This window comes from Natator depressus, chromosome 1 (genome assembly GCF_965152275.1).
Source record: "Natator depressus isolate rNatDep1 chromosome 1, rNatDep2.hap1, whole genome shotgun sequence".
Lineage (NCBI taxonomy): Eukaryota > Metazoa > Chordata > Testudines > Cheloniidae > Natator > Natator depressus.
The window spans coordinates 133789703-133809571 of record NC_134234.1 but is presented as its reverse complement, the minus strand read 5'-3'; the positions used below and the strand labels follow the sequence as shown (position 1 = coordinate 133809571).

The window sequence follows — 19869 nt, the reverse complement described above, 5'->3', positions numbered from 1 at the left end:
CCAACGGCACCTGCCGCCAAACTGGGCTAATCGCCGCTTCGCGAATCAGCCCCGCCCGGCCGTTACCAACCGCCCCGCCCCCTCCCCCGGAACCCTCGCGAGAACCGACTGTGACTGATCGCTCTCGCGATAGCTGAGAGCGGCTGGGCGTTCACCTTCAGAGCGCGGTGACCAGTGGTGACGCCATCAGCCCGCGCCGGGTGTTTGGGGAGCCTGTGGGGACAGCTTGGGGCCGCGGCGGCTGCACAAGTGGGTGAGTGGCCGGGAGGGTCCCGGGTCCCTCGAGCGTCTGGGCGGGCCCTGCTGTGTGGCCCTCCCTTTGCCAGGAGCTGCTCTGCGGGGACCCGCCTGGGCGGGGGCCAGGAATTTCCTCCCCCCCGCATGGGGGTGTTTACTCCTCTCCTGAATGTCCCCAAACCCCTCCCCCAGTTTTGTGAACTAGTTACATGCAGTGTTGCCAATTTACTGATTGTTTGGAAATCTGAATTGAATTTGAAACATTAATACACACTTTAAAAGCTTATACAGTGTATGATAAAATACGTGCATCTGAAAAAGTATACTAGATGTGAAAAGTATGAACATAGACACAGCTTCCTTATACGGCTGTTGTTTTTTATGACCATGTCAGTGCATTCATTTCGGTGATGTTGGCCAACTTAATAATTTCAAATTATGGTTTGTCCTCAAAGTCCAAATGAGCTCTCCCTGACAGCTAGTGATGAGCTGGGGGAAAACGCTTCAGGCCTTTCCAGATCATATTTACATTCACACCTAATCTACCTAGGTATCCAGCAAACAGAGCTGTGTTGCCCAAGTGATAGATTTTGGCTGGGGTTGGGTTACAAATCACTTGAATGCGGGGGGGGGGGGGGAATGAAATGTTGTTGTTCTTATTGTATGAGTAAAGAGCAGTAGAACTGTACTTAGCCTGTGATGATTGAGGGCATCAGGAGAGAGGGTAGAGATAAGTGTTTTGCTTGATGGTCTGCCTGCATCACAAGTACTATTAGACCTGCTCCTCTCCACTGTTTAAAGACAAAGCTGATTAGGCTCCATAGATAGTCTTTCCTTCTGTTAAGTGATCACTACAGCTGAAATCACTGAGAATCAGGTCTAAGTGCATAGACCTGCTGTGGGACAGTGTTTCTGTGGAAGAGAGGGCCCAGTCTGCGCTAGCACCGAGGTTCCCCCACTGAGAGCTCAGCTGAAATCACTGAGAGCTGGGTGGAACCTCAAGAGACCAACTCACAGAGGTCACAGTGGCAGGTGGCAGCAGAAGGTGACAGCGCAGGGCCATTGGCAACAGAGCGATGGAGTGAACGGTGGCACAATGAACAACAGTGGCCAGAGCGAACAGTGAGCAACTGAAGGAACGAGCAAGGTGCCTTCTTGCTCCCCATTTGGGAGGTGAACTCATGTAAAAGCACCTCTGAACTCTGAGTTTCCATGGACCAAGGACAACACCGGTGAGTGTTCATGAGGCTGTTAAGAATACTAGAGACACAACACAGTTCATGTGAACAAACATGGCCGTGGCATCATACATATCTTTAGGCAAGAGATACCACTCGCTACAAACTGGAGGCTAATGTTAAGTCCATTGTCACTTGATCATCCTGAAGTTGAACACTGGTTCCAAACAAGACCAGCAAATGCTCACTATCTTTCTGCAAGAAACTCAGCTGACTGGCTAGATGCATGTGGTGCAACAGTGAAAGCCTCAACAGTTGAAAAAGTGAAGAACTCTCTCACCACTTTCAAAAAATTTGCTTGCACGGCTGATGAATGCACCAATGCAAATGGTCATCAAGTATTAAGTCATTGTGTACGTTATCTTGATGTCAGTGGTAGGCCAGTAGATGCATTTTTAGATTGGCTGCATCTGTGACAACCCACATCTTAGAAGAGTTAAATGCTTGTCAGTTGGACCCCAAACAGATGGCTGCTTGTGCATTTGATGGAGCTGCAAATTTCTCTAGAAGACATGGTGGAGCACAAGCTTTGCTCAGAGAAAAGCGTAACCCTAGTCTCTCCTATACACACTGTAGAGGCCATCTACTCCAACTAGCACTAGTACGAGCTGCAGACTCTTCAAAAGACATTATAAAAGCTATACATTTAATGTCTTCATTATATTCTTTTTTCAGCAAGAGTCCAAAAAGATTGAATATCTTGGAAAATACAGAAGATACACTGGGACTGAAGTTCAAATTAGTCCAACCTGGGAAAACCCTCTGGTTTTCTCATGAGCAATCCTTGGCTGTTGTCTTAAAATTACTTCAGCCATAATTACTGGCTTTGGAAAGTATCTACCAAGATGGGATGGATCCAAGTAGTGCAGCTGGTGGATTACTTTTGCTACTACGTTCAGAGAAGACTATTGCCATTCTCTCCCTTGTAAGTCTACTGTTGAAACCACTTGGGTCATTAAACAATGCCATCCAGGCATCTGCTACAACAGTAGTAGATCTATTGCTGGACAAAAAAGCTTCATTTGGATCAATCAGAGAGCTATCCGTTGAAAAAGTACTGGAAGACGCAAAAACTTCAGTCCAGAAGTTGACTAGTGAAGGCATTTATATTGAATCCTTAAGTGAAAAAGACAAGAAGTGTTTAAGACAACTGAAAAAGTACACAGACTTGATTCTTAAAAATCTACAACAGCGACTTCTAGATTCTACTCCACCTCTATGTAGCTTTTACAGATCCCTGTCCTATAAACCACCGACAGTTGAGTGGAGTGAGGCACTAACAGCAATGGGGCTGCCATGTGCTCAGGACAGGATAGAGAATTTGAACACAGAGTGGAATATCCTACAACGAACGAATGAAGATTTGACTTCAACTTCTTTTTTATCATCACTAGTGGCTCGACCCGATTTTTATGCTATGTTTCCTGGGATGAAAGAAGTAGGAATTCATCTCTTGTTACTCCCAGTCACAGCAGTAACAGTTGAACGTTCTTTTTCATCATTGAATAGAATTTTTTGTGTTTTGAAGGAAGTCACCTTCTGCCTGATCATGTGAATGAACTAATGAGCATATCAATTGAAGGAATGGAAGTACCGGACACACGAGAAGCCACCAAAGATGAATGCATTGCATTCAAGAAGTGCATTAACAGAGTTGCACAAAATTATAACAAGAAACCAAAAAGGATGTAGATGTAGTGCTTCATGGAAGGCTTGAGTAGCCAACTTTAATTTGTGTGAATATTTTTTAAAATCTAATAAAATGATCATGAAACATTTTTCAGTTTTTTTTTTTTTTTTTTTACTATGGTGCCATACAGCCCACCTTCACCCTCACCGTCTCACACCTCCCCCGTCCCCCCGTAAATTTGAACACTCCTCCCCCTAATTTTAATTCCTGTGCTGAGCGGTGGAAGTGTCACAATCCTGGGGCGAGGGCTTGAGTGACGGGGCGTGTGTCCGTCCCCCGTCCGTCCCCCCCCCCCGCGCGGTACCTATCGCTGCTCCGTGGCCCTGTTAGCCGGTGACCGGCGCCACAATCCCTGCCCTGCATTTCCCCGCAGGAAGGGGCAGCGGCTGGCTGCTGTACTGGGCCTCCCTTGCCCGTGTCTGTCACCGGCCGCGAATTAACCCCCTGCGAGGCAGGGGAGGGGCCGCGAAAGTTGAGGGTTAGCGCGATCGACCTGTCCCATCCGGCCCCGCTAACGCCCCCCGCCTCTCTCTGCCTCTGTTCCCCGGGTGGGTGTCAGCTGCTCGGTAATCCTCCCCCCAGTCTCGGAGGGGGGGTGAGTCTTTCCTGCAGCTTTCACGGAGAGCAGAGCCTTCAAAGAAACAGGCACACATGGCTGTAAAACTATGGAAATGGGCATGGGTGGGGAAGGTAGAGCCTGAAGCAACTTTCAGCTCAAACTGGCAAGATTTCAAGCAGACAGTGCCCCTTTTCTTTTGCACTATTGTCTTGTTTATTACCATCTTAGAATGTCACTCTTTTGGACAAAAGATAGATTAGGCCCCAATCTTGCAACGACTCGCTGAGTGCTTAACTTTATATACTGTTAGTGGAACTATTACCCTAAAACGAAGCATATCGTTAGTCACTGCAGGAGCAGGTCCATATTTACTTCCACTTTTTGTTATCATTACGAGCCAACTACGCCTTCAGGGTGTGGTATACTAGCAAAATTTTGTAAGAATTAGATTGCAATGGAATGTTTAAATATATACAAATGTCTTAAGTTTGTAAAACTCTTTTACAAAAACTTGCTTACCTCAACTATTTGACACGGTTTCCTCTTAATGTACAATATAATTTTGTATTAGCTGACTCTTTTTTAGGACTTCTCTAAATGCATTTACATTTCATGTGTCTGGAAACATCTGTAAAGCATGTCTCTTCTTTCTTGGAAAGGGCATTATTTTGAAGACAATGTCTGGAAGTTTCTACTTTGTAATAGTCGGTCATCATGATAATCCAGTATTTGAAATGGAATTTCTACCTTCTGGAAAAGTGGAATCCAAGGTTTGTAGATTTTGATAATACTTTGTATATCTATAGCTGTTTCTATTTGATGAACATTCATTACAAACATGAATTAATAAAGTCTTAGCACAGCCCTTTGAGGTAACTAATACTATTATTGCTTGTATAGAAAACTTTTGGCAGAGCAGGAGGTAGAACCCATAACTCCTGACTCTTTCTATGCATTAAACACCAGACCATTCTGTCTTTCCAGAACACACACATTTCTGTATCTTCAGAGATTCTGTTTTGAATCGAGTATGTACTACTTATAGTTGCTGCTTGATGTGTTACATGCTATCCTTGATTTATCTCACCACCTCCATAGTGCAACTATGTGATGTCACTCACTGTTCTAGAGGGTAGTGCGGAGGATTAAGTTTAGAGTTTTACTCTAATCGTTTTTTGATGTTTAAATATTAATATTACAGCACAAAGTTAATACCACTGGCTTTAGTTTTTATTTGAATGATAATCCTGATTATTTTTTTAAACTGGGTCAGGTCTGAATAAGGTCTCCAAAGTATGTGTTAATTGACCTGATTGAGTAGCTTTATAAATAAATACAGGTTAGAAAATGTGTAATATAATGGCTCCAATGAGGATAGAACACACATAACATGATGGGTGCATAAAGAAAAAAAAGCGTAGAGTACAGAGCTGAAGTGAAAAGGGGGTTTTAATAATGAGTTTAATTTGTATTATTGATTAGTATCTTCAATGTATCCTAAAACAGAGCTTTTTAGATGTATAGTCATGCTGAAATGCCTCTGACAATTGAGTAAACTTCATTTTTTGCACTCTAAAATTAAAATGGTTTGAAGCAGGCAAGCATAATCTCAGGTCACATTTTAATAAGAAGTTATAAACTTCTTGAGAAAATTAATTACACGAAAGTAGAGCTAGCCAATGATACTGATACCTCTTGGCAAATAGCCTCTACTTCTGGATAACACCACTTTGCACAGACCAACAAATTCTGCACAGACTTGCAGCCTGTAAAATCCCATTGAGGTAAATGGTTTTCATGGAGTGTATTGTAAATCAGCACAGAAATTGGCTTTGTAAATTCCATAGTTTGGTCTGTTACTCAGTAATGACAAGTAAGTATAGTTGTAGATAGGTGGACTGTTAAGTGCAGACCTGCAGATAAGACATTAAGCCAAGGACCCTACTGTCTGTCTCTAGTGGCTGCTAAAGGTTCCACAAAAAGAAAAAAGAAAAGGAGTACTTGTGGCACCTTAGAGACTAACCAGTTTATTTGAGCATGAGCTTTCGTGAGCTACAGCTCACTTCATCGGATGCATAGCATATTGTGGAAACTGCAGAAGACATTATATACACACAGAGACCATGAAACAAAACTTCCTCCCACCCCACTGTCCTGCTCGTAACAGCTTATCTAAAGTGATCATCAAGGAGGGCCATTTCCAGCACAAATCCAGGTTTTCTCACCCTTCCCCCCCCCCACACACACACATACAAACTCACTCTCCTGCTGGTAATAGCCCATCCCTCTTTGAAACCTCTCTTTATAATGCGCATGATAATCAAGGTGGGTCATTTCCAGCACTAATTTGCAAATTGGATACTATTAATTTGGGCTTGAATAGAGACTGGGAGTGGCTATCTCCCCTTGTTTTTTTCCTACAAACCCCCCCCCCAAGACGTTCTGGTTAAACTCGGATTATTGCTGTGCACATTGTAAGATGAGCTATTGCCAGCAGGAGAGTGAGTTTGTGTGTGTGGTTTTTGGAGGGGGGTGTGTGTGTGTGTGTGGGGGTGGTGAGAAAACCTGGATTAGTGCTGGAAATGACCCACCTTGATTATCATGCGCATTATAAAGAGAGGTTTCAAAGAGGGATGGGCTATTACCAGCAGGAGAGTGAGTTTGTATGTGTGTCTGGGGGGGGGGGGGGGAAGGGTGAGAAAACCTGGATTTGTGCTGGAAATGGCCCTCCTTGATGATCACTTTAGATAAGCTGTTACGAGCAGGACAGTGGGGTGGGAGGAAGTTTTGTTTCATGGTCTCTGTGTGTATATAATGTCTTCTGCAGTTTCCACAATATGCTGTGCATCCGATGAAGTGAGCTGTAGCTCACGAAAGCTCATGCTCAAATAAACTGGTTAGTCTCTAAGGTGCCACAAGTACTCCTTTTCTTTTTTCTTTTTACGAATACAGACTAACACGGCTGTTACTCTGAAACCTGTCAAAGGTTCCACAGCACACTTTCAAAAAACAAGAGATAAGCCCCATATAGTGGCCATACTCTGTGTTGTAAAGTAGGACGCTTTCTCCCTTCTGTTTTTTTTTTTGTTTGTTTGTTTTTCCCTTTCCTCCTCCCACTCCCATTTAGCTGGTAAGGAAGTGATGATGCTGTTTGCTTCCAAAAGATCTATTTTCCTTCCCAGTTTTACTCTTCCTATCATATCTGAGCAGATCAGAAAATGGAGAAAACCATGAGGAATGGAGCAGACCTGTGGGTGCGAGAGCAGCATCTGAGCCGTATTCCCTCAGTATAGGATATGCTGGAAGGGCAGCCACAGTTTCTAAACTATTGGACACTTAGGGAATGGTCTTGGCCAGCTCTTCTTTTCAGTAAACCATTTTTGAATATTCTAGGATGAGAAAACTACTGCTAAGCACATAACTGCATTTACTTACATAGTCACTGCACTGTTAGGGACGAATTCAGCTGTGACATTAAGTTAATGCCATTCCTATTTATCATGAGGGAGTTGCACTCATTTACACCCGTGATACTTAATCCTAGGATCTATTGCACAATACTTTCAGTAAAATGGACTATATTAAAAACAAAACCCTAGTTCTTCTCTGTTTTCTGATGCCCTGTTGTCTTTCACCTCTGACACCAAAGTATTGGGAATATATCGTATTGTATTTGTATTTCATTAAAGACCATGTTATATCTTGCAGAAGAAAGGTTGAGGGGACAAGCTGTAAGAAAATGTACAGCTATTACAGCAGCTGGCAGATTATTCTTATTTAGGTTTTACTCGTATAAAATAACTCATTCTGTTTTCCACGATATCAGGATGATCATCGTCATCTCAACCAGTTCATAGCTCATGCTGCTCTTGACCTAGTAGATGAGAATATGTGGCTGTCTAACAACATGTACCTGAAGACAGTGGACAAGTTTAATGAATGGTTTGTTTCTGCTTTTGTCACTGCAGGACATATCCTTTCTCTGTATTTATTCACTTTTGCCAGCAAGTGAGAAGTTAAATGAAACAATTATAGAGCAGAACTAATTCTGCTATTTTTACTGAAAGGTAGGTTAGAGATAGTACCCAACATCTGGATGAAGTTTGTCAGAGGCAGATCACTTCTAAAAAGATGGGACTAAGTGGGAGAGACAGCAATGGATCTTAATCTGGAGCGGGGATGGAGAGGACAGAAGAAATACCCTAAGGGGGATTGCCCTGAGCAGAGGGATAAGTTTTATAAAGATAACACCAGGAGAGGAACAATAGAGAGATCTGTTCCTGCCCATACAGTTTTCTTTAATTCCAACCCCTTTTTGAAAGCTGCAAATAAGAGGCTTGGATATAACTATACATGCCTGTTGGTAGTCTCTACACATCCAGTAAAAATAGATAGTTTGTTCAGGTCACTTAGATGTACAGACTTAATTTGGATGTCAGAAACCAGGTGTTAATTGCCACGTATGTTGTAAAAATAGTGATTGTATTTATTTGACAATCTATTCTAATGTCAGGTACATGGAAACATTACTTTGTATTTAAAAAAAAAAATCTCTTCTAAATCTGGATATTCTTTACAAAATAAAGACTTGAATGAGGGAGTAACGCTTTTTGCTCCCAAAAGCATGGGGAGTTTAATTACAGATTGAAATTTAATGCTTCCTACAGTTAATGTGCCTGGAGATTCCTCTTTAAATTCTAGATTTCAAAGGACACTGTCTTGCATATATAAAATTCAGGTGTAAGCATTTGCTGCATTAAGCTGTGAGTGCTTGCGTCAGTCAAATACCGTGTCAGATTTTTCATTAGTTTTCAAATTTAGTGTTGGTTATAAAACTACTTGGAGGGAGGGAAGAGCAGAGGGTCACTAACAGTTAATCTTACATTTTTGGAAGGAAAATTGCTTCCTTAATTGTTCCACATATGAGATTTATTATGCTTCATGATGTAAGACAAGAAGATGGAATTAAAAACTTCTTTAATGATGTCTATGACTTGTATATAAAGGTAAGAATGATCTTCTTATAATTTTGTGTAAAATTTTAAAGTGTGTTCTACCATACACACTTAAGCACTGTCTACATTAGGGAAACTCCAAAATTTCCCTCCATTGCCACAGGTGCAGCTGTACTAGAGTTAATCACACTGGAAACCCTGTCTAGACCCAGCCACTGTAGCCAGAGCAGTTAATACTGTGTCTATTAGACTTGATCTTAGCAGGTTTAATTGACACAGCATTATAAGCAGTTCTGGCCATGGGGAGGCCTTCATTTCTGAATGAAGGTATTATCACTAAGAGCCAAATTTAGGGGTGAGCCTAAAATGGTGTAAATTGCACCTTCTCAACTCCTGTGGGTGAAATTTAGATATGATGCATTAGAGACTTAAAGTCTAAGGGAGTTGGTGTGACTGAATACACCCTGTATTCACCCCTTACATGCTGTTGTAATAATCTTCGACCAAAATATGCCTGGTGAGGTATCATTTTAAAACTAATAACTCACTGGTCAATAATATGATAAAATGTATGTACACAATGTGTATTAAGAGTTATGAACATAAGATGAAATTATGACTCTGTGTGTTTACCAGACTAGTCTGGGGAGAGGATAAACCTGTTCCTCAAAGACAAAGGAAAAGCTAACACCCTCTATCCAGGTCTCATGAAAGTTGATGAGCAGCTCAGGTCGCCATTTGTTGGCAATGAAGAGGGGCAGGAACAGATCAATCTGAATGTTAGCAAGCAAACCGTAGAGACTCTTTTACCAAAGGGGGACTAGACTACAAAAGTGAGGGGCAAAAACATCCCCCTGATCTCTCTCTCACTCACACACGTTATACCAATAAATTAAAAACCAGCAGGATCTTATTAAAGGGAAAAAGGCAAAATACCACGTTTATTGTGAATACAGAAAGAATCATAGTAAGCAGTTAGTTATAGCTATAACATTCCATTCAATCTCATATTTATTCACACACACACACAGACACACACACACACAGGTTCTGCAAGGTTGTTATCATAGTTACCAGCCTTAGAGTTGCTCATGCCAAGCCACTGGCCAGGTGGCCTGGACATGAGGAGGGAGTAGGGCCTTGTCAGATGCTCACCTGATGCTCCTGGAAGTTGGTTTGCAGAATCAGACCCCAAAGTTCTCACTTTCTAGAGTCTTTTTTATAGGAATTTCTTCCTATGCCAGTCTATGGGAATTGCTTCATCATGCTGTTGCTGAATCAATCAGCAGATGGCACATTCCTGACGGCTCCGTGCTGCCAGATGTTATCTTGTTCTTTGGTTCTCCCATTCTTGAGGCTGTTGGGTGGATTCCAGTCTGCCCTCCGGGGGGTCCTCTGGTTATTTCCACTTGATGCCTTCTTGAGCCGATGGACACTGGATTCTTAGGCTAGCACCTCCCTGATCATTCAGTTATTATCCACACCAAGCATCCATCCACATACATCCTCTATCTCTATTTTAATCACAATTGTTAATACAACAAAAGGGTGGGGAGTCTCTGGGTGCTGTTTCTGTTGTTACAGAGTATTGCTTTGAGTCTCTCTCTCTCTGTGAATTGCTTTGAGAACAGACTCTGTCTTAGAATGTACTAACGCAATTAGCAGCTTGCAAGTTTCACGCATAGAGGGAGAGAAACAGTACCAAAAACCAAGAGACCTCTTAATTAGTAATACCCTGGAATTTAAACTACGGGGAATCAAACTCATTTGATTTTAATACAGAACTTCTTTAATATGATCCAACACACACTCTTTTTCACTTAAGATGACAAAGGAACCAGCCCTTTGACTTTGGGCGGGGGTAGGGTGGCCAACTTTCTAATGTCTCAAAACTGGACTCTGTTGAGGCTCCAACCCTGTTCCCCTCTTCCCTCGAGGCCCCTTCCCCTGCTTGCTCCCCTCATCACTTCACTCGCTGCTCTCTGCCCTCAACTCCAGTCTGAACAGCCCCAAGGGACTTGCAAACCCCAGCTTCAACAGGCAACCTGGAAGTGCAGATCAGAAGAGCTCTGTAGCCAGGCAGCCCCACTGGCGAGCTAGGACATGACCCTCCTGCATAGCAGCCTCCAGCCTCCCTCTGTGCTGCCTGCCCAGTAACCCTCTTCCCTGCCCATCTGAGCCCTCCCTGCCCCGGAGCTCCCTGAGAGCCTGGCTGGGGGAAGCATTGGTGGCGGGCAGCTCATATTCATTCTATACCTGCTGGCAGCCCCTTACCCCACTCACCATGGGCTCCCACACTCTGTCCTCTGCTGCAGCCCTGCAAACCATGCTCCTCAACGGGGGTGCCCAAGGTGCATGTGTGTTGCCACCGAAGCCACTGCTTCAGGACCAGGCAACAGGCTGTCACTTCCCCCCGACCTGCAGTAATTGGATTTTTAGTGTCTTATCAGTACATCTGACCACACAGTGCCAGATCCCCTTTTTGACGGGACTTTCCAGTCGATAACCAGACACGTGGTTACCCTAGGTGGGGGGACGATCCTGTCTTGGGATTTTAGTGAGCAATATTACTGGGAGCATGTGGTAAGGATTTACCTTGAGCCAAGTCTACTCCATTAAATTTTAGCTACTAGGAAGCGTTTTATCTTGTAACCATTTGTGACTTCAATATCTTATACTTCTACCTACTTAAAATGTATCTCTTTGTAGTTAAACTTTTTATTTTTAATCAGAACGAATCCAGTGTTTAAACTGAACTGTTTAGGTAACTCCAGTTAAAGTAGCAAACAGTTGCATATTGACCCCCTTACAGGGGCAACAGGCCTTTAATATCTGAACTGCCCTGAAGAGGGCTGGACGGTGCAGAACACCTTTTGGGGGAAAATCAGGACTGGGTGTATGTTGGGGTCACTCTGCAGCGAGTAACCGAGGCTGCTGGAAGCCACAGTGTGACTGGAGTGTTGCTGGCAGGCTGCTGGGGTCAGAGTTGCTGGACTAAGGGTGTAGCGATACACAGACACTCAGGATGTGACCTGCATGCTGTTTGTGAGTGGCCCAGCTTGGGAGCTACAATAGAAGGCATTGTGAGGCACCCACAGTTGTGGGGCAGGTGTTGAAAGCCCCTCACTGGGCTGGATTGCACCCCGGTTTGTTTAAACTCTTGTAATATACAAATGGGGTTGGGGGGCAGCAGCCTCTCAGCTTGGTCAAATTAATATTACGGTATGGAAAAAGAACTAATATTTGGGGTCTGATAACTGTCTTTATTTAAGCAAATAATAACAAGTCTTATTAAAATGGTTCCACCAGCTGGAGCAGCTGCAATAGTACACTGAGGGGAAGATAGTCACCTGAGCCTCAGAACCGTGCCAGTTTAAACAGAAATCTCCTGTAATATCACTAGGGATTTCTACTTAAAAACTGGTGCTAAGGTTCAATGTAGGGCTTTTAGTAATTGTTCTCTTAAGAGCTGAAGAATACTAATTATTTCTCTGTTTCTTTGTAGTTCTAAACAGTCTGTTTATTGATGAGTCTCTCTCCTTTTTCCTCAGTTTGCAATGAATCCATTCTATGAACCCAATTCTCCTGTTCGATCAAGTGCATTCGACAGAAAAGTGCAATTTCTTGGGAAAAAACATCTTTTAAGCTGAATACTTTTAAATAGAGAGACTTTATTGTATCTTCATGAATCTGAACTGTAATTAACTTAAATAACCTGGTAAGTTTTCAGCATGTTTGACATGTCTCTTTTTGAAGACTTAAGACAAATCAGCTGCCCCATAATTTTTTTCCAAAATTGAGCTTTTGGGGTTATGAGAAATACTGTAAAAATCCTTCCAGTTGCCATGGGTCGTGAAAGTGTTAAACGAACAAGTCAGTATAAACAGTGGTAGCAAATCTTACTGTATTCCAAACTTAGAGGCATCAGTGTATCAGTTGCCTCATCAATGCAGAGATGAAAAGCAGATCTCTTGTGTTTATGTAGCCTGTTGGAAAGAAATCAGATCTAAATGCAAAAAAAGCTTTAGTGTCTGGGTGTATTTCACAATTGTATGACTTAGCACAAAGAATAGGGCATTTCTGAATTGTTAGGCCTAAAGGGAGAAATATTGGTTAACGTAGTAAGATTAAAAGTTGCTATGTTTGTCACAGTCCTAAATAGGAAACTCTTGCACAGCAAATACAAGACTAATTCCCCCTTGCCCCTGTCATGTGAGCTCTCAGAGATGCATCCCAGCATGCTGTGGTTAAAGAAACGTCTGGGGCTGGCAATTAAGACCTTGCAATACTATTTTCCAATAAGTCAGCAACTCTCAAACAGCTTTTCTTTTCTTTTTTTTTTTAAAATATCAAAACTGCTGAACAATGTACTGCATGGTTGATGCAAGAAACCTATACCTGCACATTCTGCCAGTGAAGGAATAAAGAAAATATAATAGATCAAAAGATTTACAGCCATTCTTCCCTAACTTACGCCATTTCTTTTCAGGACAACGCTTAATCATATATTTAAGTTCCACTGAGGTAAACAGAATTTGAGTGTTGAAGCACCCTCCTGAATATGGAACTTGAACTATTTTGTGAGGTTGGATAGGGTGCAAGGCAGATTTTGGACCATTCTGTTTACTATTCTGCACTACAAAATAGAGAAACTTTTGCAAGCAGGTATCTTTATACTGTCATTCCAAAAGAGTTATAATTTTAAAATGAATAGCATAATATCAAGCAGATACACAGCTAAATAACTGTAAGATACTTTGGTTCAGTTTAGAGTACACGTAATCCATTATTTTGCATGTTATATAAACTGATTTCTTAGCATTGGCTTATTAAATATGCGAAAGACCTCATACAAGTGACTGAAGACCTAGTTGTTTCAAAAACATTTTGCATTTTCCATTTAAATTGGTTATTTAAATTGTTTTAGCTGTAGATTTATCCAATCCTCATTTAAGAACTATGCTTATTTCTAAAACGTCCCAGGAAAACGGGAAGATAATATTAAGAGGTCCTGCTGTTTCTTTCAAATAAAATTATTTGACATTGCATGGTGTGGACACTTCAACTGCATATATACTACAAATGAGTTGAAAGGAGATCATTTTTTGATGTGGTAAAAGATGAGGGCTTTTTTCCCCAGGAGGACATCCTTGCTCCATTGTTGCTTATAGACTTGTATACCGAAGATCTGTCTTTTTGACAGGCTGCTGTATCACAGTAGATGTAAAAGGTAAAATCTGAAACCACCAGTTGGAGATTCTGAAGACAACTTAATTTTTTATACTGACTTTTCAAAAGTTTAAGTGGAAAACAGCTGGTCTTGTTTTGATAGTGGGAGACTGATTTCTCATTTCAAAGATATTTGAAAAACTGACTTCTCAGTATAGGCTGCTCCTACTATTTTCTTAGTACATAGCTTATCTTCGTTATAAAGTTATGTTAAACAATTGATTTGTTGAACCTGTTCTTTTTACTCCAGAGTCTAAAGTTCCAACAGCAATTATTTCACTCTAACTTACGTACATAGCAAATGGGGAACTGCTTTAGAAGTGATCAACTATGAGCTGACAAATTCAATTTGTCATAGTATTTTAGTGTATAGCTACAGTACTGCTAGTTTGTATATGTATTGTTTCAGATTTAAAATTCCCCATTGCTTTGTTAAAAAATAAAATACCCCCACATTGTTTGAATGAGGCCTTAGGGGCCTAAAGAGTTCCTTTTGCTTGCTGAGAATTCATCTGTGGGGCTACAGGGCTTTTCTTGTGGTATACAGTAGAACCTCAAAGATACAAACACTGGATTTACAGACTCACTGGGCTACTGGACATTATGTGAAACCAGAAGTAACCACTCAGGCAGCATCGGGGGGGGGGGGGGGGAGAGAAAAAAGGCAGAAAGTAAATACTCTACTCTGCCTGCATTGCATCTTCAAGGTAAGCACATCTAGGCTGCCAGCATGAGGCAGCGGAGCAGCAGTGGGGTCTGCACTGCTTTCACCACTGCCCCTGCCAGGAAGGGGATGCACTGTTTTTTTACCCCCAGCTCTCCCAGGGGATAAGCTGTTCTCTCTCTCACATACACCATCTGCCGGCAAGAGGAAAAGCTTGCAAACTTATGCCAGCCAGGGCTGAGTAGAAAGCTCAGATGCCACTGAAACTTGGCCTGTAGTGGCAGCTGCTGAATCTGGAGCCCAAACTGTGCTTTGTTCAGAGTTTTGAACGTTTCAGAGTTACAGACAACCTCCATTCCTGAGGTGTCTAACTATAGTTAAATATTTTTGTTACCTGGTCAAACACACACAGCCTTTTAGTGCATTGACAGTGTACTTACTGAGTACATCCTTGAATGTTAACAAAAGTGCATAGTTCAGATATGTCAGCATGGATCACGCTGTAGGTACTCATGGGCTAAAGACTGGATGGAGCCCATTGAATAGTAGTGTCAGTTGTGGTCACATGTCCCATACCACTTCATGTTTCCACAAAGGCATGAAAGGCAGAGTGCCTGCCTTCCTCCTCCACTTTTCTCTGACCACCCATGGCAGTAAAATGGAACCTAGAGGTGTGGACCTGCCAGTGTTTGCTAACCTTTGTTTTTCAATGATCTGTTTGGAGATTGTCATTAAAACCTATAGTCAAATTAGACTAGTGAGGTTATTTTCCCCTGCTACGTCTAGTGAATAGCTGTTCCAGAACCTCACTCCTCTTCTGATTAGCAACCTTCTGACTTTTTCAGCCTAGATCTGCAGTTTTAGTCAGCCCTCCTATGCTAGACGTCAGTAGCAGTCTCAGAACAGACCTAAGTGGCAATCCCTTTCCCCCCTGAAAGTCATCTTTGCCAGATGAGGCAGCAGTAGCAGCCCCAACACTGTCATAAGACTGTTTCAGAACATTCCAAGACCTTTTAACCCTAGGACATCAACCTGTGATCCAGGAAGAGTCCCATAAGTCACTCCAACTCTCTCACTGAGATGAACTATAAGATGCATAGAAAGCTGGCTAGATTGTCAGGCTCAATGGGTAGTGATTAATGGCTCCATGTCTACTTGGCAGCCGGTATCAAGTGGAGTGTCCCAAGGGTCAGTCCTGGGACTGGTTTTGTTCAATATCTTCATTAATGATCTGGAGGATGGTGTGGATTGCACCCTCAGCAAGTTTGCAAATGTCACTAAACTGGGAGAAGTGGTAGATACATTGGAGGGTAGGGATAGGATACAGAGGGACCTAGACAAATTAGAGGATTGGGTCAAAAGAAATCAGGTGAGCTTCAACAAGGACAAGTGCAGAGTCCTGTACTTAGGACAGAAGAATCTCATGCACTGCTACAGATTCGGGACCGAATGGCTAGTCAGCACTTCTGCAGAAAAGGACCTAGGGGTTACAGTGGACGAGAAGCCGGATAGGAGTCAGTATGCCCTTGCTGCCAAGAAGGCTAACAACATTTTGGGCTGTTGCCAGCAGATCAAGGGATGTGATCATTCCCCTCTATTTGACATTGAGGCCTCATCTGGAGTACTGTGTCCAGTTTTGGGCCCCACACTACAAGAAAGATGTGGAAAAATTGGAAAGCGCCCAGTGGAGGGCAACAAAAATTATTCAGGGACTGGAACACATGACTTATGAGGTGAGGCTGAGGGAACTGGGATTGTTTAGTCTGCAGAAGAGAAGAATGAGAGGGGATTTGATAGCTGCTTTTAACTACCTGAAAGTGGGTTCCAAACAGGATGGATCTAGACTGTTCTCAGTGGTAGCAGATGACAGAACAAGAAGCAATGGTCTCAAGTTGCAGTGGGGGAGGTTTAGGTTCGATATTAGAAAAAACTTTTTCAGTAGGAGCATGGTGAAGCACTGGAATGCGTTACCTAGGGAGGTGGTGGAATCTCCTTCCTTTGAGGTTTTTAAGGTCAGGCTTGACAGAGTCCTGGCTGTGATGATTTAGTTGGGGATTGGTCCTGCTTTGAGCAAGGGGTTGGACTAGATGACCTCCAGAGGTCCCTTCCAACCCTGATATTCTATGATCTTCCAAGCCTAAGAAGAACCATTTACATGCTAACATTTCTTCTACATCACTATCCCAGAAAGTTAAGAAAAGGCATATATTTAATAGTAAGAAAGTTAAAGGTACAATTCTTTTTAGAAAGTGACTTACTAACAGCATGAGGTTCTATTTTACTGTATTGAACATACATCTATAACAAGTGGGTTCAGTTTTTTAGTATAGATGATTTTGTAACTGCCAGCACTGGACATTTATAATGGGATTTGGCAGTCAAGCAGGGTCACCACTAATAAAAGGTTCCACACTGCAAGCTATGCCCTCAGGAACAGATGTACCTGTGTTTGGGGATGTAACTGACTGAAATTTAAGAAGTTCTGTTATTGCCCATGTCGATCTAAGAGAGAGAGAGAGAGAGAACGAGAACGAGAACAGGATTCATTAGCTCTACAAGGATAACAGGAGTAAAAACTTATTTGCTGCTTATGTAAGCAGATGAAGCCCTGCTTCTGCACAAGGAGCAGCTCTGTGAACGGAGGGGATACTTCAGTTGCATACAAGTCAGTTTTCAGCCACACATCAAGTTCCTAGCATGACGTGTCTCATTAGCTGTATGGTGCAAATGCAGCTTTAAGTAACCTGTTGGCAAAATTCAACAAGGCTTTAGAAGAGCAGATGAAGGGAAAACACGCAGACATTTAAGTATGCAGGAGGTTTATTTCCCACCTTAAAATCTACAGTAGTTCTAGTCACATTAGGTACTTAATAGCAGAAATCTAAAGGTTTATATAGAATTAAAAAAAAAAAATCACATTAGAGATGAAGTACCACTCAGATCAAAAGGAATGTAATGAGACTGAAGTTCTTTAATATTTAGCATTATTGTTATGAAATGGGTTTTAGTGAACCAAAAATGGAATACTAATTTCATAAAAATATACATACATATAAAATTTGTTCCTTGCATTTGAATTACAGAAAAAAAAACCCTAAAAGTAGTGCTTCTAGAACTTTCAAGTTCCTCTGAATTACATTTAAGTATTTATCATTTGATTTGTTAACTTTGCAAATTACACATTTGTATTAAATGAACATTTTTAGCTGACACCTTTCTAAACAGAAGATTTCAGTAAGAAAATCACTCACTGAATGGAAGCCCGCCCCTACCCCCCAGTAAAGCAGCAGAATGTTATATTTTAATAATATTAGGGTGGAACCCACTTATATTTGAGCTATTACTCCTTTTCTTATTTTTAGGGTAAGTCTGTCAGAACTTTATTGGCAAAAAAAAAATATCTAACAGTCAACAGCAAGATGAACTGGGTTTAGGCTTCCGGTGAAGATTTATTGTATCTGTCTGAATCAAGTGATCTGTTCTGTCTTCAGTAGCAAGAACTCTTCGAACAGCTTCCTCAAAGGCCGCTGCAACATTAGTGGCATCTTTTGCACTAGTCTCAAAATAGGGATGGTTGCCGTTGTTCCTGCACCAGTCCTGGGCTTCTTCTGTAGACACTTGCCTTTCATTTATGTCAACTTTGTTACCCAATATCACAAAAGGAAAACTTTCAGGCTCTTTGACATCTGCATAGTAAATGAATTCTTTTTTCCAGTTACCCAAGTTTTGGAAGCTTTGAGAGTCATCTACACTGAAAGTTAGAAGGCAACAGTCAGAACCTCTATAGAAAGGAGTCCGTAAGCTCCTGAACCGTTCTTGACCTGCCGTGTCCCATATCTGCATTGTAACAAAGTGTCCATCCACTTCCAAATCTTTATTTAAGAACTCCACGCCTATTGTGTGGAACAACTGTGTATCAAACTTGTTAGTGACATATCTGTTCATAAGTGAACTCTTCCCGACTCCACCATCACCTAGGAGTATTACTTTAAGGAGCGACGATTTTGTTGCCATTGTTGTTGAAACGGATCCTCCTGATTTCTGAGTCCTGTAACATGAGAGAGACCCTGTTCAGAACGAACATTTTTCCCTTGTGATATAGACAACTTATTTTGTTAAATATTGAATTGTTCACATACTCATGCATTACCCATAAATAAAGTGTTAGGCCCAAGTCACTGAGGATTTCCATTGCTCACTAAACCTTAAATGCAAAAAAGAAAAGAAGGAATTGACTAAATATGTTCATAATTTTTAAAAGTGTCTAAAAGTAGCACGCTTCCCACTGGATAAGAACATAAGAATGGCCATACTGGGTCAGACCAAAGGTCCATCTAGCCCAGTATCCTGTCTTCCAACAGTGGCCAACACCAGATGCCCCAGAGGGAATGAACAGAACAGGTAATCATCAAGTGATCCATCCCCTGTCACCCATTCCCACCTTCTGGCAAACAGAGACTAGGGACACCATCCCTGCCCATCCTGGCTAATAGCCATTGATGGGTCTATCCTCCATGAACTTATCTAGTTCTTTTTTTTAATCTCAAATGAGGTTTGTGACAGATGGGGCAATTTCCTGTAATATCCTGGACAAACTTAATTCAATAAAGTTAAAGTTAAAATATTTGAGGAGCTCATTATATTAGAAATGCAAATGATGTGTGTTATTGTGGGACTGTATGTAACTTGTCTAGGAGACATGACTAATGTAAACCTTGGAAAGTGTTATGAATTTCAAAGGACTCTTTTAAACAATGAGCTAAGAAACTGTTGAGTAGGAAATACTTGGGAGGAGGGAAATGCAAATGCCCACCCACCTCTGGACCTGATCTTTGTAGGCGGCTTGCCCTGGGAAGGGGATCTTTGTCTGCAAATTACCTATTCCCAGGATCGAAAGGGCCAAACGGCATAAAGAAGTAACTCAGATTCATGGTGTTCTTGTTCTGAGCAAAAGGAGTTATGAACTTGAAAACACATGTGGGGCTTGAAGGACCGTTCACCTGCCTGAACCCTTGTTGGACTTGGGGTGATCTCCAGTAAGCTTATTAGCACGTGTAGGTTCTTTTATTGTTTTGATATCTTTTCTCTGTAATGCTTTTACCTTCAGAATAAATGGGCATGGGCTTGCCACAGGTAACTTAACTGTGACAACTGTACGGTTTACCATCTCTGAGGAGAAAAAAAGGCAGGCCTACTTACACATTCTGACTTTAATGAGGAATTCACAGTTTAGATAGGGAGTTGTGCAGCCTGGAAATACCTTTGTCAGGAGGGAGAGAGAGATGCATGTCTACACT

The 19869-nt window shown here is 41.9% G+C and overlaps 2 protein-coding genes across 14 annotated transcripts in view; one reads left to right on the top strand and one right to left on the bottom strand.

Annotated features, from left to right (window-relative positions):
- Positions 1-120: 120 nt before the first annotated feature.
- Positions 121-19183, top strand: TRAPPC2 (trafficking protein particle complex subunit 2). Of its 2 annotated transcripts, XR_012641388.1 has the most exons (6): positions 121-253; positions 4384-4494; positions 7551-7699; positions 8649-8730; positions 12231-12397; positions 17935-19183. XR_012641388.1 is itself a non-coding variant. In XM_074966929.1 (5 exons), exons 2-5 carry the CDS (start codon positions 4402-4404, stop codon positions 12327-12329), a joined length of 423 nt encoding a protein of 140 aa, XP_074823030.1. In that variant the 5' UTR covers positions 121-253; positions 4384-4401; the 3' UTR covers positions 12330-13026. The 2 variants fall into 2 exon arrangements, 1 of the variants encoding a protein (XP_074823030.1); XM_074966929.1 differs by lacking the exon at positions 17935-19183 and having other exon boundaries at positions 12231-13026.
- RAB9A (RAB9A, member RAS oncogene family) overlaps positions 17398-19869 on the bottom strand; it is a 20449-nt gene continuing 17977 nt past the window's right edge. For 5 of the 12 annotated variants that reach the window (XM_074966882.1, XM_074966905.1, XM_074966875.1 and 2 more), the window contains 2 exons: positions 18723-18776; positions 17399-18620 (listed from right to left, as the gene is read on the bottom strand). In XM_074966882.1, the coding sequence (XP_074822983.1) occupies positions 17981-18586 (606 nt within the window). In that variant the 5' untranslated portion in view covers positions 18587-18620; positions 18723-18776 and the 3' untranslated portion in view covers positions 17399-17980. Of the gene's footprint in view, positions 18621-18711; positions 18777-19869 lie in introns of all 12 variants that reach the window. The other 7 variants (XM_074966840.1, XM_074966849.1, XM_074966855.1 and 4 more) reach the window with 4 other exon arrangements.

Coding starts and splice junctions, on each gene's coding strand:
- TRAPPC2 (XM_074966929.1), top strand. CDS start 4,402: ATGTCTGGAAGTTTCTACTTTGTAATAGTCGGTCATCATGATAATCCA. Junction 4,495..7,550: donor CTGGAAAAGTGGAATCCAAG/GTTTGTAGATTT, acceptor CCACGATATCAG/GATGATCATCGTCATCTCAA. Junction 8,731..12,230: donor TCTATGACTTGTATATAAAG/GTAAGAATGATC, acceptor CTTTTTCCTCAG/TTTGCAATGAATCCATTCTA.